Source organism: Pseudophryne corroboree, chromosome 11, assembly GCF_028390025.1.
Source record: "Pseudophryne corroboree isolate aPseCor3 chromosome 11, aPseCor3.hap2, whole genome shotgun sequence".
In the NCBI taxonomy this organism is placed as follows: Eukaryota; Metazoa; Chordata; class Amphibia; order Anura; family Myobatrachidae; genus Pseudophryne; species Pseudophryne corroboree.
The window spans coordinates 135,456,032-135,478,762 of NC_086454.1; the positions used below are offsets into that span (position 1 = coordinate 135,456,032).

At 47.5% G+C, this 22,731-nt stretch overlaps 1 protein-coding gene across 2 annotated transcripts in view; it reads left to right on the plus strand.

Moving 5' to 3' along the window:
* Positions 1–22,731, plus strand: part of ATG2A (autophagy related 2A) — a 336,387-nt gene that overhangs the window by 302,346 nt on the left and 11,310 nt on the right. For both annotated transcript variants that reach the window (XM_063944836.1, XM_063944835.1), the window contains exons 37-38: positions 10,102–10,174; positions 11,649–11,731. In XM_063944836.1, the coding sequence (XP_063800906.1) occupies positions 10,102–10,174; positions 11,649–11,731 (156 nt within the window). The remainder of the gene's footprint in view (positions 1–10,101; positions 10,175–11,648; positions 11,732–22,731) is intronic.

Consider the following 22,731-nt stretch of genomic DNA (forward strand, 5'->3'; position numbering starts at 1 on the left):
AGAAGGGCTTGGTACGCGGATCTTCTGGAGTTACTGCTGGAAGATCCGAGGTCTCTTCCTGTTGGAGAGGACCTTCTACAACAGAGGCCGTTCGCTTATCAAGACTTACCATGGCTACGTTTGACGGCATGGAGGTTGAACGCCAGATCTTGGCTCGGAAGGGCATTCCGAACAAAGTTATTCCTACCCTGATACAGGCTAGGAAGGGAGTAATGTCTAAACACTACCATCAGATTTGGAAAAAGTACGTGTCTTGGTGTGAATCCAAGAAGTTTCCTACAGTGGAGTTTCAACTAGGGCAGTTTCTCCTCTTTCTGGAAGCAGGTGTGGTTGGGGGCCTGCTTTGGGCTCCATAAAAGTCCAGATTTCGGCCTTGTCCATTTTCTTCCAGAAACAATTGGCTGTCCTCCCTGAGGTTCAGACTTTCTTGAAAGGGGTTCTGCACATCCAGCCTCCCTTTGTGCCTCCTACGGCACCTTGGGATCTTAATATGGTGCTGCAGTTCCTGCAGTCGGATTGGTTTGAACCTTTACAGGAGGCTAATGTCAAGTTTCTGACTTGGAAGGCGGTCACACTATTGGCATTGGCATCTGCTAGACGTGTGTCGGAATTTGGGGCATTGTCCTGCAAGAGCCCCTACTTGATTTTCCATGAAGATAGAGCTGAGCTCAGGACGCATCAGCAATTTCTTCCGAAGGTTGTGTCGGCTTTTCATATCAGCCAACCTATTGTGGTGCCAGTGGCTACTGACTCCTCAATTACTTCAAAATCCTTGGACGTTGTGAGGGCTTTGAAGATTTATGTGAAGAGAACTTCTCGTCACAGAAAGTCGGACGCTCTGTTTGTCCTTTATGATCCCAACAAGGTTAAGTGTCCTGCTTTTAAGCAGACGATTTCTCGCTGGATCAGGTTTACTATCCAGCATGCTTATTCTACAGCAGGCTTGCTGTGTCAAAAATCTCTTAAGGCCCGCTCTACTCGTAAAGTGGGTTCTTCCTGGGCGGCTGCCCGGGGTGTCTCGGCTTTACAACTTTGCCGTGCGGCTACTTGGTCAGGATCGAACACGTTTGCTAAGTTCTACAAGTTCGATACTTTGGCCTCTGAGGACCTACAGTTTGGTCAATCAGTTCTGCAGGAGCGTCCGTGCTCTCCCTCCCGTACTGGGAGCTTTGGTACATCCCCTTGGTACTAATGTGGACCCCAGCATCCTCTAGGACGCAAGAGAAAATAAGATTTTAATTACCTACCGGTAAATCCTTTTCTCGTGGTCCGTAGAGGATGCTGGGCGCCCGCCCAGCGCTTCATTTTCCTCCATTTGTTACTTAAAGTACTGCGGTGTTACTTGGTTAAGTACTGCATTGTTAGTTGGTTAAGTACTGTTGTTCAGCTGTTGCTGAATTGTTTCAAGCTCGTTGGCTTGGGTTTCTGTTATGTGTAAGCTGGTGTGAATCTCACTACTATCTGTGTATTTCCTTCTCTCGAAGTATGTCCGTCTCCTCGGGCACAGTTTCTAGACTGAGTCTGGTAGGAGGGGCATAGAGCGGGGAGCCAGCCCACACTATTAAACTCTTAAAGTGCCCATGGCTCCCAAGGGACCCATCTATACCCCATGGTAATAATGTGGACCCCAGCATCCTCTACGGACTACGAGAAAAGGATTTACTGGTAGGTAATTAAAATCCTATTTTCTTAGTGCTTGACCCTTTTGCTCTCCCTCCTGGCGCCGGTCTTCCAACCTCTATCCGTTTGATAGATAGACAGTGTCTAGTTAGACAGTCAATAGATAGACACCATATATTAGACAGACATTAGGTCGACAGGGTCAAAAGGCCGACAGGTCAAAAGGTCGACATGGTGGCTCGCTGCGCTCGCCACCGTGCCCGAAGCGAGCCCCGCGAGGGTATGCCTTTCTACAATTGGGGGTCCAAGATGACAAAACTATCCACACAAACCACAAAAATGCAAAAAACATGGTGTCTACCTTTTTCATTTCGACCTTTTGACCTGTCGACCTTTTGACCTGTCGGCCTTTTCCATGTCGACCTTTTGACCTTGTCGACCTAATGTCTGTCTAACATATGGTGTCTATCTATTGACTGTCTAACTAGACACTATCTATCTTTCATACCGGAACCCTTCCAACCAGTGTCGGGATTCCGGCACTGCTATCTCAACTGTCAGCATCCCGAGTGGCTGATGAAGCCTGCTCAGACAGGTGAAACTAGTAGATTGCAGAGGCACCAGCCAACGTCTGCCGGCAGACACCTGATGTTTTATGCTTCCAGCCACAAGAAAGTACAGTAAGTTCTTTGGATACAAAGTCTTCTGAACAGTGATATACTTTGATTCTATTTTATAAAAGCTCTATAGAAGAACTGATTTTTTAGTAATACAAGAGTAATACAAGAGAGTACTAAAGACACTATAAGGAGACTCTCAAGTACAGACCTCCAGCAACTGGACTTAGTGCTGGAGTGGTATTTTTACAATTTTTGGAATACCAAAAGGCCAGGAGAGTGAGTAAATCGTTAACAGGCGTATCACTAGCCTATTTATGTTATATGTGTGTATGTTATGTCTATGTTACAGTATACCGGTATTAGGAATCACTTTTTAGTTTTATTTGTTTAAAAGTTCATTTAATAGATGATCATCCTTGGTTTTTTAAATCAATAAAAAAATATACTGAATCTTCATCCGGTCTGTATGATTATTGGTAGATACCATTAATAGATTGGTGGTGTGAGTCAACATTACACTTGATTACATTAGCGCTGGGAGGTACCTTGTTTTTTGTATAAATTTTCAAAGCCCGGACTACGTCCAGCAACTTGGAATCCTCCAAGTCCCTAGTAGCCGCAGGCACCACAATAGGCTGGTTCAAATGAAACGATGATACCACCCTAGGGAGAAATTGGGGACGAGTCCTCAATTCTGCCCTGTCCATATGGAAGATCAGATAAGGGCTTTTACATGACAAACCGCCAATTCTGACACACGCCTAGCCAAAGCTAAGGCCAATAGCATGACCACTTTCCACGTGAGATATTTTAGCTCCACGGTCTTAAGTGGCTCAAACCAGTGGGATTTCAGGAAATCCAACACAACGTTAAGATCCCAAGGTGCCACCGGTGGCCCAAAAGGAGGCTGAATATGCAGCACCCCCGGATAACAACGTCTGAACTTCAGGCAGTGAAGCCAGTTCTTTTTGAGAGAAAATGGATAGGGCCGAAATCTTGACCTTTATGGATCCTAATTTTAGGCCCATAGTCACTCCTGACTGTAGGAAGTGCAGGAATCGACCCCGCTGGAATTCCTCTGTAGGCCTCACACCAAGCAACCTATTTTCGCTATATACAGTGAAAAAGTCTTGCTGTCACGTCTTTCCTAGCCTTTATCAGCGTAGGAATAACTGCATCCGGAATGCCCTTTTCCGCTATGATCCGGCGTTCAACCGCCATGCCGTCAAATGCAGCCGCGGTAAGTCTTGGAACAGACAGGGCCCCTGTTGCAACATGTCCTGTCTGAGAGGCAGAAGCCCTGAGTCCTCTGAGAGCATTTCTTGCAGCTCCGGGTACCGAGTCCTTCTTGGCCAATTCGGAGCAAAGAATATTGTTCTCACTCCTCCTTTTATTACAATTCTCAGCCCTTGGGTATGAGAGTAAGAGGTGGGAATACATAGACCGACTGGAACACCCACGGTGTTACTAGTGCGACCACAGCTATCACCTGAGGGTCCCTTTACCCAGCGTAAAACCTTTTTTAGCTTTTTATTGAGGTGGGACGCCATCTAGTCCACCTGAGGCAGTTCCCATCAATTTGCAAACTGCGTGAAGACTTCCTGATGAAGTCCCCACTTTCCTGGGTGGAGGTCGTGCCTGCTGAGGAAGTCTGCTTCCCAGTTGTCCACTCCCGGAATGAACACTGCTGACAGTGCGCTTACTTGATTCTCCGCCCAGCGAAGAATTCTGGTGGCTTCTACCCTCGCGACCCTGCTCCTTGTGCCGCTTTGGCGGTTTACATGAACCCCTGCGGTCTGACTGGATCAGAACCGGTTGGTCGCGAAGCAGTGTATATGGCCCTTATTTCCAGGATATTGATGTGGAGGCAAGTCTGTTGACTTGACCACAGACCTTGGAAATTTCTTCCCTGTGTAACTGCCCCCCACCCTCGGAGGCTTGCATCCGTGGTCACCAGGATCCAGTCCTGAATGCCGAATCTGCGGCCCTCGAGAAGGTGAGCACTCTGCAGCCACCACAGGAGAGACACCCTGGCCCTGGGGGATAGGGTGATTAACCGATGCATCTGAAGAGGTGATCCGGACCACTTGTCCAGTAAGTCCCATTGGAAGGTCCTCGCATGGAACCTGCCTAAGGGGATGGCCTCGTATGATGCCACCATCCTTCCCAGGACTCGAGTGCAGTGATGCACTGACACCTGTTTTGGTTTTAATAGATTTCTGACCAGTGCATGAGCTCCTGAGCTCTCTCTATCGGGAGATAAACCCTTTTCTGGTCTGTGTCTAGGATCGTGCCTGGGAGAGGCAGATGAGCTGTAGGAACCAACTGCGACTTTGGAATATATAGAATCCAGCCGTGTTGCCATTACACTTCCAGAGAAAGTGATACGCTGTTCAGCAACTGCTCTCTTGATCTCGCTTGTATGAGCAGATCGTCCAAGTACGTGATAATAGTGACACCTTGCTTCCGCAGGAGCACAATCATATCCGCCATTACCTTGGTTATGACAATCCCGTACCGCAATTCTAAGGTACGCCTAATGAGGTGGATAAATGGGGACATGAAGGTATGCATCCCTTATGACCCGATTCACGATAAAGTCTCCCTCTTTTTAGGCTTGCCCTGACCGCTCTTAGCGATTCCATCTTGAACCTTCTCAGGTATATGTTCAGGGATTTTTAATTCAATATGGGTCTGACCGAACCGTCTGGTTTCGGGATTACAACATGGTCGAATAATAACACCCTCTTGTTGAAGGAGGGGACCCTTGACCACCACCTGTTAAAGATACAATTTGTGAATTGCAGTTAACACTGGCTCCCTCTCTTGGGGGGAAGCCCGCAGGGCCGTCGGTGAGGGGGCATCTTCTCACAGTCCAGCTTGTATCCCTGAGACACAATATCTATTGCCCAGGGACCTAACAGGGAGTGAACCCACTTGTGGCTGAACTTACGAAGGCGTGTCCCCACCGGGCCTAGCTCTGCCTGTGGAGCCCCAGCGGCATAGGTGGATTTTTGTAGGGGCCGTGGAGGACTTCTGTTCCTGGGAACTTGCTGTGTTGATCCCGGCTCTGACAAGAAAGGACGCACCTCAGACTTTCTTGTTTCTTTATTCGAAAGGCTGCATTTAATAATGTCGTGCTTTCTTAGGCTGTGCAGGAATATAAGGCAAACTAGCAGAATTACCAGCTATAGCTGTGGAGACCAGGCCCGAGAACCCTTCTCCACACAATCCTCAGCCTTCCATATGCCTCGTAAGTCGGCATCATCTGTCCAATGCATATTCTACAGGACACGTCAAGCAGAGATCGACATAGCTTTGACTCTAGGACCCAGTATACTCATGTCTCTTTGGGCATGCTTTATAACTATATATCTATCACTTAAGACAGCATCTTTAATATATTTACTAGGGTCTCAATCTCTGCTGATAAGGTACCTGTCCACGCTGCCACAGCGCTATAAACCCATGCCGACACAATCGCCGGTCTGGGTAGTATACTAGAATGTGCACGCTATCTGCAGGATCCCTGAGAATAGCAAGTGCTACCGTCTGTGCAAACAGGACACCCTAGGGGAAGATTCTCAATACATCCTGGCCCTAGTGGGGAAAGGATACAGCCTGAGAATTCTCTTGTTGGAAGCTGCCGTCTCTTGTCTGGAGATTCCCGCTCTTTTTCCTCATGAGAGGAGGGAAATTTACCTCAGCATTCTTCCCCTTAAACATGTGTACTCTCGTGTCAGGGACAGATGAGTCATAAGTGATATGCAAATCATATTTTATTTCAATAATCATATATTGAGTACCTTCTAGCCATCTTGGCTGTAACTTTGCATTATCGTAGCCGACAGTGGAGTTAAACTCTGTGTCGATACCAGTGTTTGTTATTTTGGATAGTGAGCATTGTGAGACTCTGAAGGTCTCTGTGACATAGGGACAAACATGGGTAGATTTCCTGTCTGTTCCCTAACCATTTGTGCAATAAATTCACCTTAGCACTTACACATATCCAAACAGGTGTCGGCGTTGTCGACGGAGACACCCTCTCACACACATATCCGCTCTATCATCTCCTTAGAGGAGCCTTTTACCTCAGACATGTCGACACACGCGTACCGACACACCACACACACACGGGATGCTCTATTTGAGGACCGTTCCCCCACAAGGCCCTTTGGAGAGACAGAGAGAGAGTATGCTAGCACACACCCCAGCGCTATATAACCCAGGGATTACACTACAACTCAGTGTTTACCCAGTAGCTGCTGTATATACAATTTTTGTGCCTAAATTTATGTCTCTCCCCCCCCCCCCCCCCTCTCTTTTCACCCTTTGTGTACCAGGATACTGCAGGGGAGAGCCTGGGGAGCTTCCTTCCAGCGCAGCTGTGAAGAGAAAATGGCGCTGGTGTGCTGAGGAAGAAGGCCCCGCCCCCTCAGCGGCGGGCTTCTGTCCTGTTTCTGACTAAAAATGGCGGGGGTTTTACACATATACAGTCACAGACTGTATTATGTGTATTTTTATGCCAAAGGTATTTTTATTGCTGCCCAGGGCGCCCCCCCCCCCTCCCAGCGCCCTGCACCCTACAGTGACCGGAGTGTGTGGTGTGCTGTGGGAGCAATGGCGCACAGCTGCGGTGCAGTGTGCTACCTTAATGAAGACAGGAGTCTTCTGCCGCCGATTTCATCGCTTCTCTTCTGTCTTCTGGCTCTGCAAGGGGGACGGCGGCACGGCTCCGGGAACGGACGATCGAGGTCAGGCCCTGTGTTCGAACCCTCTGGAGCTAATGGTGTCCAGTAGCCTAAGAAGCACAAGCTAGCTGCAAGCAGGTAGGTTTGCTTCTCTCCCCTCAGTCCCACGTAGCAGTGAGTCTGTTGCCAGCAGATCTCACTGAAAATAAAAAAACCTAACAAATACTTTCTTTCTAGCAAGCTCAGGAGAGCCCACTAGGTGCATCCAGCTCTGGCCGGGCACATATTCTAACTGAGGTCTGGAGAAGGGGCATAGAGGGAGGAGCCAGTGCACACCAGATAGTACCTAATCTTTCTTTTAGAGTGCCCAGTCTCCTGTGGAGCCCGTCTATTCCCCATGGTCCTTACGGAGTTCCCAGCATCCACTAGGACGTCAGAGAAATGTGTTTTACACGTTTTTCTCCTTTGGAAGATACATAGAGGCACTTACAAACTTTTGTCTTGAGGCCTACAATACGTCTAGTTATGTCCCTGAATCATCTCATAGTAATGTGGTATAAAATGAACAGAAGGGCTCTATACTGTTACATAATATGAAGTGGGGCAAGGTAATATGGCATAATATTAAGTGCAGGCACTTTAGTTTGGCATTATATGAACTGGGGACACTGTAATGTGGCATAATATGAACTGGAGACACTGTTGGGTCGATTCAATTCGGCAACTTAAGAATAGCGCCGGGAATTAGCTCCCAACGCTATTCAATTCAGCTGCTAGTTACCCGCAATTGTCGGGAATTCTTCTCTCATCCCCGGGGGGTGAGAGAAGAAAACCAACAAAAGTGCTGCCGCGCGGCCGGCGCGAGGCTGATTCTGTCGGGAATCAGCATCGCCGCGGGTAGTTAAGTCAGAGAATGCCCGTTCTCCCGACAAAACTACCTGTTAAATCGGCGAGAACGGGCTTTCGCCGACTTAACTTTAGCTGAATTGAATAGCGTCGGGAGCTGATTCCCGGCGCTATTCTTAAGTTGCCGAATTGAATCGACCCCTGTATGTCATGATGTGAATTGGGGGTACTGTGTTGCATAATGTGTACTGACAGCCACTCAGTGTAACGAGGGATGTATGATACTGGCACAGATCGTGCCGGTATAAGCAGGAAGCACTAGAAATGAGATGTATAATCATCTTGTTTGCCAGAGTAGGTGAGTGAGCACTCTCCCCTCTGGCGATGCATGTCGCCGCGCACAGCCTAGTGCTGTGCGCTGTTTCTCCTCCCTGGCCGGCTCAAGTGCAACGGCGCAAGAGTTCGTTACTATCGCGATATCTCCTATGCGCAGCTCGGAGCCAGCAGCCACTACAGTGGCTGTCAGTGGGGCATAGACACCTGCAGCTGTAGAAATCGATAGCTGGAGATGTCTGAATGGTCTGTGTCACTGACCGTTACATAGTGCGCCAATGTAAAGATCTTACCCACTTGCCACACATCGTCGCAGTCATACATGGGGGAGAAGCGGTATTAGTGCATATAACATGCACAGATCCCCCATAGAAGTAGGGCATGTTTATAGAGGCAGGACACTAGGGGATTCTTATAGATGTAGGGCTTGTTTATAGAGGCAGGACACTAGAAAATGCTTATAGAGGCAGGACACTAGGGAATGCTTATAGAGGTAGGGCATGTTTATAGAGGCAGGACACTAGGGCATGCTTATAGAGGCAGGACACTAGGGGATGCTTATAGAGGTAGGGCTTGTTTATAGAGGCAGGACACTAGGGGATGCTTATAGAGGTAGGGCTTGTTTATAGAGGCAGGACACTATGAAATGCTTATAGAGACAGGACACTAGGGCATGCTTATAGAGGTAGGGCATATTTATAGAGGCAGGATACTAGGAAATGCTTATAGAGGCAGGACACTAGGGAATGCTTATAGAGGCAAGACACTAGGGCATGCATATAGAAGTAGGGCATGTTTATAGAGGCAGGAAACTAGGGAATGCCTATAGTGGTAGGGCTTGTTTATAGAGGCATGACACTAGGAAATGCTTATAGAGGCAGGATACTAGAAAATGCTTATAGAGGCAGGACACTAGGGCATGCATATAGAAGTAGGGCATGTTTATAGAGGCAGGAAACTAGGGAATGCCTATAGTGGTAGGGCTTGTTTATAGAGGCAGGACACTAGGAAATGCTTATAGAGGCAGGATACTAGAAAATGCTTATAGATTCAGGACACTAGGGGATGCTTATAGAGGTAGGGCATGCTTATAGAGGCAGGACACTAGGGGATGCTTATAGAGGTAGGGCATGCTTATAGAGGTAGGGCATGTTTATAGAGGCAGAATACTAGAAAATGCTTATAGAGGCAGGACACTAGGGCATGCTTATAGAAGTAGGGCATGTTTATAGAGGCAGGAAACTAGGGAATGCTTATAGAGGTAGGGCATGTTTATAGAGGCAGGACACTAGGAAATGCTTATAGAGGTAGGGCATGTTTATAGATGCAGGACAGTAGGAAATTCTTATTGTGGCAGGACACTATGGAATGCTTATAGAGGTAGGGCAAGTTTATAGAGGCAGGACACTAGGAAATGCTTATAGAGGCAGGGCACTAGAAAATGCTTATAGAGGCAGGACACTAGGGAATGTTATAGAGTTAGTACATGTTTATAGAGGCAGGACAGTAGGGCATGCTTATAGAGGAAGGGCATGTTTATAGAGGCAGGAAACTAGGAAGTGCTTATAGAGGTAAGGCATGTTTATAGAGGCAGGACACTAGGGAATGATTATAGATGTAGGGCATGTTTATAGAGGCAGGACACTAGGGCATCCTAGTCGAGGCAGGACAGTAGGTCATGCTTATAGAGGAAGAACAGTAAGTCATGTTTATAGAAAAATGGCATGTGTATATATAGGGAGGGATAGTAGGGCATGTATATAGAGGGAGGGGAGAGAAAGTCATGTATATACTGTAGAGGGAGGGACAGTAGGTCATGTATATATTGTAGAGGGAGGTAGAGTAGGTCATGTATATACTGTAGAGGGAGGGAGAGTATGGCTTGTTTATTGAGGGAGGCACGGTAGGGCATGTTGTTATAGAGAGAGGACAGGTAGGGAATTTTAGAAGTAATGTGATTAAACATTTTTGTGGACACACATTTTTTTCAGAGAATTTCGCTTCACCTCGGAGGTGCCAATATGGTTGGATTACCAAGGCAAGCATGTTACCACAGAGCAGGTGGTAAGTGATGGTAGTATTATCATTCTTTATTTATATGGTGCCACCAATTGTCTATAGCAACATATAGGAAAAGGTCACAATAATATAAAAACACTACAAGGGGGAAAAATCAAACCGTGAATTATTAGACAACTAGCGGTTGTTAAGTTACACTGAATAAGCCATTGACCTGGGTAGGGTGTGTAGAAAGGATCAGAGTTGCATACAGGAGAGACAGTGCAGGGAAAAAACAATGTGTGGAGGGCCCCAATCCTGAGAGCTTACAGTCTAGAGCAGTGGGTGGGTATAACTGGGAAGTGCACTGGGAAATTACTAGGAGGGAGGGCAGAGGAGTGAGAGCAGTGCTGGTCGGCTATATAAAACAGGTGCGGTTTCTGGGCACGTTTAAAATAATGTAGACCGGTAGACAGTCTGATAGGGCAGGAGAATGAGGTACTGAGAAAAGGAATAGCAAAGGTGAAATCTTAGGTCTGGAAGTGGGAGGAGGTAACCACCACAGTCTGAGTAAGATTGAGATGATGGGGTAAATTTACTAAGCAACCGCGTTTTAGCCAATGCTAACCACAGTTGGCATCAGCTGTTTTTAGGTCTATTTATAAATCAAAGATCCCGGGGCTGGTTATGTTCCACACAATTTTTTACTTTTTTTTTTTTTAACTGTTTCACAAACATTTACACAGAGGCATGCACGGATCTCACTGATCCGTGCATGATTTTCCAAATTCGTCAGCCAAATGCTGGGTTATTTTAAAGTTCTGTTTCTGTACGAATTCAATCCTTTTGCGGCAGTGTTTGGCTATTGTCGGCAGAGATTGAGAATACAAATCCTTGGTAAATTCCCGTGTTCTATGAGGTGTATATTAAAATCCAAACGTGTTTGGCTGATAGACTATTTGTTCGTACATGTGTGGATGGCCGTGTATCTCAATATGAATTCTACTCTGAACTAGAAGGGGAGCCAGTTGAAGGAAAAGTGGAGAGGGCAAGTATGAACTGAGATGTGTAGGTGGAGGAGCGATTGAATATAAGGTTAAGGATCTTTAATCGGATTCTGTAGTTGAAGGGGAGCCAGTGAAGGATTTGTACAATTCTAATGTCTGTGCTTTTCTGTACTTGCCACTGTAATGCATTAGCACTTAGACGACTCCCTGTGCACACAGTCTGGTTAGAGTGCTGGTATGTCATCTCTACCAATGTAATTCATAGGGTATCTGTATATTTCAGACTAATTTGCATGCCTGCTCTTTGTAACACCAAAAGGCTCACTCAATACCCAATCTGTCTAACAATATAGCTACAAGTATAAGAAGTCTGGTATTGCTCACATTATAATTGGAGTAGAGCTGTATATATAGAAGTATAAAGAGGTGTCCAGTTTGTACCACAATATAACATGGTGCATAATGCCAACACTAACACATTTTACTTGGAAGAATTTGCTTGATGTTAATTCAAGACATTTGTTTAATTTCAGGGTACATTTGCTGGAATATTAATAGGACTAGCCCAGCTGAACTGCTCTGAACTGAAACTCAAGAGGCTGTACTGCAGACATGGGTAGGACTGACATACTCCGCATTACATCAGAATGTACATTATTACTGTGTAAATACTTAGCGGTCATACAGTGAAACATTGCTTTTTTTACTAACTCTTAAGGTTAAAAAGTGTATTAAAAGGGCGTTCAGACCGGCATCAAATTATATCGTATGACAATAATTCCTGGGTAAAAGTAGGCTTCCTAATTGTTATTGGTCCCCGGTGCAGCCAAGATGAAGTCAATCAGTCCCTGTTCCTATTTATTAAATAAATTAATTAATTAAAAAATAAATAAATATATATGATTATACTAGGTGCTTCATTGCGCCCTACGGGCGCTCTTTACACCATCGCAAGGGGCTACGCCCCCTTAACCCTTGCACGCCTTTCTGGGGTTCAATATTTGTATTATATGGAGTATTACCTGCATTCCTTTGTTAGTGGTTAAATATTGCACAATGAAAGGGCGTGCGATGGTGAAGGAGGCGCAGCCCCTTGCGACGGCGTGAACAGCGCCTGCAGGGCACGATGTACAGAATGTTGCGGGACCACGGATGGGGGAGGGCGTCTGTAGATGCTGCGGGTAGAGGGGGTGCAGGTGTGAGGGGAGACATATATGTGGAGTGGATGGTGGAGGGGGTCTGGAGGTGCTGTGGGTGGTGAAGAGGCGGGGGAGTGGGAGCCGCGGGTGGTGTAGGGGGTCTGGAGGCACAGCGTGTGGGGGAGGGGTGGGGTGCCGCAGGTGGTGGAGGGGAAGGTGCGGAGGTGTGATGCATTGGGGAGGGGTCTGGAGGCGCTGCGGGTACTGTACCTGCCAAAAAGGTAGTTGGAGGGTATGCAGTAACAGGGCCAGGACAGGGGTGACGGGGCCAGGACAGGGGTGACGGGGCAATGATAGGGGCGACGGGGCCAGGACAGGGGCGACGGGGCCAGGACAGAAATGACAGGGACAGGATAGGGGTGACAGGGCCAGGGTAGGGGCGGCAGGACCAGGACAGGGGCGACAGGGCCAGGATAGGGGTGACAGGGCCAGGATAGGGGTGACAGGGCCAGGATAGGGGTGACAGGGCCAGGATAAGGGTGACAGGGCCAGGATAAGGGTGACAGGACCAGGATAAGGGTGACAGGGCAAGGCCAGGGGTGACAGGGACATGACAGAACACAGGGCACGGGAGAGATTGGTATCAGGGACAAAACAGTGGTGACAGACAGATGTGTCTTACCGGAGTCACTGCTGCTGGCTGCTGCTGTTCCACTCCAACCTGTTGGGATCTGCTGCTGATGGAGACTCTGCATGGCTGACTCTCTCAGGCTAGATTCCTGCTTCTTCTGCCCGCCCGCATCCCTCCCCCCCCCCCCCCCCCCCCCCCCCACTCCTCAGTCACACAGCGCGGACCACGCGCAGCTGCCGGGTACTATGGTAAGGGGAGACTGGGAGTCACTGGTTAGCCCCCAGGAGACGCTGCGGCCGGAAGGAGGAGGGGGTCATAGCATGCACGCGGCGCGGACCTCGCGGCTGCCGCGCATAGTGGTAAGGGGAGACTGGGAGTCACTGGTTAGCCCCCAGGAGACGTTGCGGCTGGAGGGAGGGGGTTGGAGCCTGCAAGCAGAGGGGACTTTTGCAGCGCTGCCCACCGGCTAAAGTGTGAGAAGGAGCTGGGCGCACCCCACTGCGGGCGGCAGCGCTGCAGCTAGCAATGGGGTTGCCGGGGCTGGAGATAACAGAGGCAGTACGGAACCTGCACAGCGGCAGGTGCCCCACAAAACTGCAGGTAAGAAGTGTGGAGTGTGCCAGAAAGTGACGCTCCTCCGCGCCAGAGAGCCCCTCCTAGTCTCCTATAGATTTGCCCAGATCTGTGACTCATTTGACTAACTCCGCCCAGCATTGTGACTCCGCCCAGCGTTAGCAAATGAGGCACAAAGTCACAGATCTGGGCTAATATATAGGAGATTGTCCATGTTTATATCTGGAAATGATTGTGCCTCCTGCAATAACATTCTTTTATAATAGTCACTCATTAATGGGTGACGATTATGTTTTGTTTTAGGTTTATTATGTTTTATTTTTCAGTATGTAATTCACAATCATCTTGTCATTACCAAGTCCTAAAAATCTTATGTGACAAATAAACTGTAACTAATTTAACTTTTTTTTTTAATTGTGACCCCAAAAAATAATCCATCATGAATCATCCATGTTTGAAAAAGTGATATACAACTTTACTGCTGCTAAATAAGTGCGCTTGGCAGTGGAGCACGGAGCGTTCAGGTTTGTATTAACACCAGGCCAAGGAGAAAAAACATCTGCAATTGTGTCAGAGAAGAAAATGTAGTGGCTCACTAGCTGTAGCTAGTGTAGCTGCGCATTATTCTAGTGTTATAAGGCCAGTACAAGTCCATCATTTAATGGCAGTTACCCATCTTCCTATTAGGTGGTGTCCAAGCAAATTCACCCAAAGATGAGACCATGGGGGTCATTCCAAGTTGATCGCAGCCAGCAACTTTTTGCTGCTGCTGCGATCAACTAATCCCCGCCTATGTGGTAGTGTATTTTAGCATAGCAGGGCTGCAATCGCTTGTGCAGCCCTGCTATGCTTAAAAATGTTCCTGCAAAAGAAGACCAGCCCTACAGCTACTTACCCAGTGCGACGGATCCAGCGATTAAGGTCCCGGTCCTGACATCAGACATCCGCCCTCCGTTCGCCAGGACACGCCTGCGTTCTTCTTACCACTCCCCGAAAACGGCCTCCAACGGTGAGTGTCCGCCCCGAACCGCCTCTACGCTGTCAATTTTCTTCCGTCCAGCGCTGCGTCTTTTCTTCTCACTAGGCGCTCCGTTGCCTGGCGACGTCTGTCGCTGGGCAACGTTGCGTGCACAATGTGCAGTTCTGACCTGTTCGCACCGCAGTGAACAACCGCTGCGTGCGAACGGGTCAGAATGACCCCCTTTATGATGCTCTGACAATACACAAAGAACCAGAAGCTACACTAGAAATCTACAGGCTTCTGCCAACATGGTGACTGTTAATGTTCATGACTCTACCAAGGACTGAATAAGTATGGCTTTCGTGGAAGCATAGCCAGGAGAAAGCCCATTCTCTAAACCGGCAATAAAATCTGTAGCATGGCCCTCGCTTACAAATTGCATTTGAAGGTAACGACCTCTGGAATAATGTCTTCCAGACAGATGATTCAAAGTGGAGTTGTTTAGGAGTTTTTTGGGGCATAGGGCCTGATTCATGTCCCAGCGATTCTGCGGCACATGCTGCAAAGTACTGATGTTTGGTACTTTGTGCATGCACCGGACCTGTACTGTGCATCTGCAGTATGGGTCTGCGATGGCATCAGACTGTCAGTGATGGCCTCCATTTCCCAAAATGGAGGCATGTTGCCGCCGTTGTTGGGTAAAGGAACGAAGCCAGGATCTCCGTCAGAGGATGATGATTTCCTGGCCTCTTCCTTGGACCTGCGGCGGCCGACTTTCACTACCCAATGGATTACCCAGCCGTCCAATGGTGTCGCAGTTGATCCGATGCTGCATCCTAGGTCGCAGCTCGGATCAGTAATGCATTCTGGAGGTCTGATGCCTAATGCTGCATTACCTTATTAGAGCTATAGCAGCTGCTTCCATATAAGCAGCCGCGATCACTACTTCAACCTTATCTGCATCAGGCCCATAGTGTATTAAGACCAAATATAGTATATCACTACAAGAACCTCATATGAGCTGTTTGGCAGTAATGATTTAAGTAAGCAGTGAACAATTCCTTATACCCGAGTTTTGTACAGAGGAAGCATGAAACCGTCGTCTGACAACTGATGCTTAGTCAAAACTGATTCATGGAACATGTGCATAATCAATCAATGGCTAAAATTAAAAACACAGGCTTTGTAACTGTTTTCAGACCACAAGCCAAATACTGCAAATTATTGCTGCTAAATCAGTTTTTCACACATTGCCTCTTCATGTTGGATTATTTTTATAGTGACACGGGACATGCACTTCCTGCCTGCAGGACTTGCACCAGCAATGACGCAATTTGAGGTTTAATAAAGGTATGGTGTAGGGTATCCGGTCTACAGAGCTTCACTAAAAAGGTCTACAGTCAATAGGTCTATCAATAATGTTCAACATGCATTAGGTCAGTGGGGTCAAAAGGTAGACGGTTCAAAAGGTCAACATGATAATGGTCCAAACAAGTATTTTTTTTCTTTATTATTTTTTAACTTTTTCATATTTTACCATCCACATGGACTACGATTGGGAATAGTAACCTGTGCCCAGTAGAAGAGCGAGGCACCTTGCGCGAAGTATGGCGAGCGAAGCGGTAGACAAAGGGGGCTTTTTTTGTGGCAGAAAAGTGACAAAACACCCCAAAAAGGAAAAAATTGCGTCGACCATATCCATGGCACCTTTTCACCTTGTTGTCCTTTTGTCCATGTCGACCTTTTCTACTGTCTACCTACTCCATGTCGACCTTTTGTCCCTGTCAACCTAATGCATGTTGTGACCTAATGACTGTAGACCTTTTTAGTGTAGATCTAATGATCCACACCCATGCTGTAGCACACTGAGACATCACAGAGTGCACAGGAGGGTGTGATTGTCATCACTGTCACTGAGACATCACGGAGTGCACAGGAGGGTGTGATTGTCATCACTGTCACTGAGACATCACGGAGTGCACAGGAGGGTGTGATTGTCATCACTGTCACTGAGACATCACGGAGTGCACAGGAGGGTGTGATTGTCATCACTGTCACTGAGACATCACGGAGTGCACAGGAGGGTGTGATTGTCATCACTGTCACTGAGACATCACAGAGTGCACAGGAGGGTGTGATTGTCATCACTGTCACTGAGACATCACAGAGTGCACAGGAGGGTGTGATTGTCATCACTGTCACTGAGACATCACAGAGTGCACAGGAGGGTGTGATTGTCATCACTGTCACTGAGACATCACAGAGTGCACAGGAGGGTGTGATTGTCATCACTGTCACTGAGACATCACAGAGTGCACAGGAGGGTGTGATTGTCATCACTGTCACTGAGACATCACAGAGTGCACAGGAGGGTGTGATTGTCATCACTGTCACTGAGACATCACAGAGTGCACAGGAGGGTGTGATTGTCATCACTGTCACTGAGACATCACAGAGTGCACAGGAGGGTGTGATTGTCATCACTGTCACTGAGACATCACAGAGTGCACAGGAGGGTGTGATTGTCATCACTGTCACTGAGACATCACAGAGTGCACAGGAGGGTGTGATTGTCATCACTGTCACTGAGACATCACAGAGTGCACAGGAGGGTGTGATTGTCATCACTGTCACTGAGACATCACAGAGTGCACAGGAGGGTGTGATTGTCATCACTGTCACTGAGACATCACAGAGTGCACAGGAGGGTGTGATTGTCATCACTGTCACTGAGACATCACAGAGTGCACAGGAGGGTGTGATTGTCATCACTGTCACTGAGACATCACAGAGTGCACAGGAGGGTGTGATTGTCATCACTGTCACTGAGACATCACAGAGTGCACAGGAGGGTGTGATTGTCATCACTGTCACTGAGACATCACAGAGTGCACAGGAGGGTGTGATTGTCATCACTGTCACTGAGACATCACAGAGTGCACAGGAGGGTGTGATTGTCATCACTGTCACTGAGACATCACAGAGTGCACAGGAGGGTGTGATTGTCATCACTGTCACTGAGACATCACAGAGTGCACAGGAGGGTGTGATTGTCATCACTGTCACTGAGACATCACAGAGTGCACAGGAGGGTGTGATTGTCATCACTGTCACTGAGACATCACTGAGTGCACAGGAGGGTGTGATTGTCATCACTGTCACTGAGACATCACAGAGTGCACAGGAGGGTGTGATTGTCATCACTGTCACTGAGACATCACAGAGTGCACAGGAGGGTGTGATTGTCATCACTGTCACTGAGACATCACAGAGTGCACAGGAGGGTGTGATTGTCATCACTGTCACTGAGACATCACAGAGTGCACAGGAGGGTGTGATTGTCATCACTGTCACTGAGACATCACGGAGTGCACAGGAGGGTGTGATTGTCATCACTGTCACTGAGACATCACAGAGTGCACAGGAGGGTGTGATTGTCATCACTGTCACTGAGACATCACGGAGTGCACAGGAGGGTGTGATTGTCATCACTGTCACTGAGACATCACGGAGTGCACAGGAGGGTGTGATTGTCATCACTGTCACTGAGACATCACAGAGTGCACAGGAGGGTGTGATTGTCATCACTGTCACTGAGACATCACAGAGTGCACAGGAGGGTGTGATTGTCATCACTGTCACTGAGACATCACAGAGTGCACAGGAGGGTGTGATTGTCATCACTGTCACTGAGACATCACAGAGTGCACAGGAGGGTGTGATTGTCATCACTGTCACTGAGACATCACGGAGTGCACAGGAGGGTGTGATTGTCATCACTGTCACTGAGACATCACGGAGTGCACAGGAGGGTGTGATTGTCATCACTGAGACATCACGGAGTGCACAGGAGGGTGTGATTGTCATCACTGTCACTGAGACATCACAGAGTGCACAGGAGGGTGTGATTGTCATCACTGTCACTGAGACATCACAGAGTGCACAGGAGGGTGTGATTGTCATCACTGTCACTGAGACATCACAGAGTGCACAGGAGGGTGTGATTGTCATCACTGTCACTGAGACATCACAGAGTGCACAGGAGGGTGTGATTGTCATCACTGTCACTGAGACATCACAGAGTGCACAGGAGGGTGTGATTGTCATCACTGTCACTGAGACATCACAGAGTGCACAGGAGGGTGTGATTGTCATCACTGTCACTGAGACATCACAGAGTGCACAGGAGGGTGTGATTGTCATCACTGTCACTGAGACATCACAGAGTGCACAGGAGGGTGTGATTGTCATCACTGTCACTGAGACATCACAGAGTGCACAGGAGGGTGTGATTGTCATCACTGTCACTGAGACATCACAGAGTGCACAGGAGGGTGTGATTGTCATCACTGTCACTGAGACATCACAGAGTGCACAGGAGGGTGTGATTGTCATCACTGTCACTGAGACATCACAGAGTGCACAGGAGGGTGTGATTGTCATCACTGTCACATTAGAAATCGTGGAGACATTTTCCGTTATGATGTTTCAAGATCTGTGCAGAAAACAAATAGAAAAAAAAGGGTAGAGTGGATATAAATGTGTTCTTGTGTCCAGGCTTATCTTTTACCGTACACCATGTTCTATAATATTATACTGCCAGTTTTTCCGCCACTTGCTGTTTTCAATCTTTGTATCTTTCTATTTATTTGATTTTGTTACAAGCAAATAATAGCCGCCGATTTGCTTTATTCATATAGAATAATAGGATTTTGGTACCTACCGGTAAATCCTTTTCTCTTAGTCCGTAGAGGATGCTGGGGACTCCAAAAGGACCATGGGGTATAGACAGATCCGCAGGAGCTTGGGCACACTATAAAGACTTAAACTGGGTGTGAACTGACTCCTCCCTCTATGCCCCTCCTCCAGACCTCAGTTAGAAAACTGTGCCCAGGAGAGATGGACAATTTCGAGGAAAGAATTTAATGTTATAAACACGGTGAGTGTCATACCAGCTCACACCTCAAACACACCGTAGAACATGGCATTCAGTAGAATACCAGCCAACGGCATGAACAAAACACAGCCACAGGCTGAGAGAATATGTAACACAACCCGTGTGTCCACAGAAGCAAAAATACGACCCCGCATGCTATGTCATGAACAGCGGTAACAACCACCAGACAGAAAAGACACACCACCAGGGTGTAACCCAAAAGTAATAACTGCAGACACCGTACGCACTGGGACGGGCGCCCAGCATCCTCTACGGACTAAGAGAAAAGGATTTACCGGTAGGTACCAAAATCCTATTTTCTCCTACGTCCTAGAGGATGCTGGGGACTCTAAAAGGACCATGGGGTTTATACCAAAGCTCCAAAACGGGCGGGAGAGTGCGGACGACTCTGCAGCACCGAATGAGCAAACATAAGGTCCCCAAAAATCAGGGTATCAAACTCGTAGAGCATCGTAAAATCGTTTGACCCCGACCAAGAATCCGCTCGGCCAAGTTGAACCGCCGAGACTCCTCGGGCATTCGCCCAAGAAAAGCCCATCTTCCCAAAAGAAGGAACCTCCACCGACTACGGTGACGGCAAAGCAGCCTTAGAACGAACATGCCAAACCGCATCACAGTTTCAGCATGTAACAACTGCATAACGCAGTCCCCCAAAGTAAGCTGGGAACATACCAGACAAACAGGCCTCTGTTTCTCCCAACTGAGCCAAATTGATGACCTACATACTCAAAACCCTGGCTAAATGAAGGGAATTTGAACAAGCTAATGCCTAAGTAACCCCCGGCATCAAAATAGGCCGATTTCTGTGAAACCCAGAAACCACTCTTGGTAGAACTACCAACCGAGTACTCAATTCCTCTCTATCCACCTGAAAGATCAAACAAGGCTCTTGTGAGACAAAACCACCACTTCCGACACCCGCCTTGCGGACGTCAACGTCAATAGCCTGACCACTTTCCAAAAGAGGAATTTCGTAAAGAAACTTATTAGGCTTGCCTCCACATCGGCTTCTAAAGTATGGATAAGCACGACCTAGCTGAAAGTCCTCCATAGGAGCCTTCCTAGATACACAACGAGACACACAATTACGCCAACAACGGTGGTAACGCTGTGCCATCAGTTCTTTCCTAGCCTGAAGAATTTAAGAAACGACTTCACTGGGAACACCCATTCGGCTTAGGATACGACATTCAACCGCCCCGCCGTTAAAGGCAGCCGCGGTAAATCCTGATACACGCCCCGATCTTGTTGTAACAATACCTCACTTAAAGGAAGAGGGCAGTAATTTTCTATGAGTAAACCATGAAAAACTGGATAGCCAAGAAACTTCGAACATCTTATGCTTACCACTGTCAGAAAGGTGAAAGCGGAGAGGCCACCTAGACCGACTAAAAACACCCACGGTGTCACAAGGATGTCCACCGCTATAACCTGAGTGTCCCTGAACCTGGAACAATCTCCTGGAGGCCTCTCGTTGAGGCGAGACGCCAACATGTCCAAATGCGACACTCCACAAAGACTTGTCACATCTGGGAAAGCTTCTCGATGATGGCAGTATTTTTCCCAGCTGGATATCGTGTCCGCAAAGAAAATCTATTTCTCCGTCGTTTAGCTCAGGAACGAAGATTGCTAACATAGCTTTTACCAGACCTCCCACGTAACAGCAAACTGTGCATCTTCTGCCATTTCCGCTCTTTCCTTGTTGCGCCCTAGCGGCTTACTTACGCCACTGCTGACAAGTCGTCTGGCAAAACTAATACGGGCAGAACACGTAGAATACGTTCGTCGAAAATAGCTCTTAATTCAAGAAAGCTTATAACAGACAAGCTTCCAAACATGACCTTATCCTCCGGAAATATGTCGCTTGCAAAGGACTGCTCCCCAGCTTCGGAGATCTGTATGCACGGACACCAGGATCCAAACCTGGATCCCGTACCTTCATTCCTCTAGAAGGAGAGAACCGAGCAGACACCACAGGAGCGATGTCCTGGCCGTTAGGATTATATTCCGGTGCATGCGCATGTGAGACCGGATCACCCTTCCAACTGGTCTCTTGAACACCACTCTGGTATTAGACCTGCTTACGGAAAAAGACCTCTTAGGCCGCACCCATCTGTTTTATTAACAGAAAAATATTGATGAGATGTCACCTCAAAGCCGATCCAACTCTGGATCCTCAGACCTCTTTTCACAGGAAAAACACCGACCTTAACCTGTCCGTATCTACTCTGAAACCCCCTTTCGACTTCTGCGTCTTTGGGAACAACAGTCAATCCCTGTGCCGAAGAACAGTCAGAGAGAAACGACAATTTGCACCTTGATACAGGGACAATCAGACAATGTCCTGTACCTGACGCACCTTTGTATGGTGTCGCGTACTACCTCCCCCTCCAGAGGGGAACGGCAAGATCTATTAGAAACAACAGTAAGGGAAACAATATAAATATATATATATATATATATATATATGTATTCCAATGGATTGGCACTCACCCTTCGTAGTTACAGGCGCCCCGGTGCCTTCTGGGATATGTAATACACAAAACGTCTCCAAGCATGCAGCGGCACTCAGGGAATGATGCAGGCAATTATTAGGCAAAAAGTGTTTATTCCATGGTGAAGAAAATGGTCCAACGTTTCGGGGTGCAACCACCCCTTTGTCAAGGTGAACAACAAAAGTTCACCTTGACAAAGGGGTGGTTGCACCCCGAAACGTTGGACCATTTTCTTCACCATGGAATAAACACTTTTTGCCTAATAATTGCCTGCATCATTCCCTGAGTGCCGCTGCATGCTTGGAGACGTTTTGTATATATATATATATATATATATACAGGTACAAGGCAATGACAGCCTGATAAATCTTTACCCAGGAAATACCGTTGATGGCGACAGGGCATCCACAAAACGACTGTATCTTCCCTATCGTGTTTACTGTTTTACGCACAAAACACCAATCTGCTAATACTTAATTTTCCGAATCAAGTATCGCCATGCACCGGCGAAGCCGTCAGTTATCCCCACAGCAGCTCGTGACCAAGGCCTTACGCCTGCTGACATATGTCGACTAACTGATAGTGGGTAAACAAAAAGGGAAACAGTGAAATTATGTATTTACAAGGAATATGCGTCCATTATCAAAGTTAATGCTATATGACACCCCTATAGCATTAAAACCACAGTGCCCCCCCACAATCTTACTATACAGCAAGTCCTGGCGGGGATTTTGAAGAAAATGGCGCTGATTCCTCTGAGGCTTAGCTCCGCCCCTTCTCGGCGCTCTGCAGCCCCTTATCATAAATATACTGGCTGGCCTCGTATATAGTGTAAATACACTATATATTTATCTAAAACT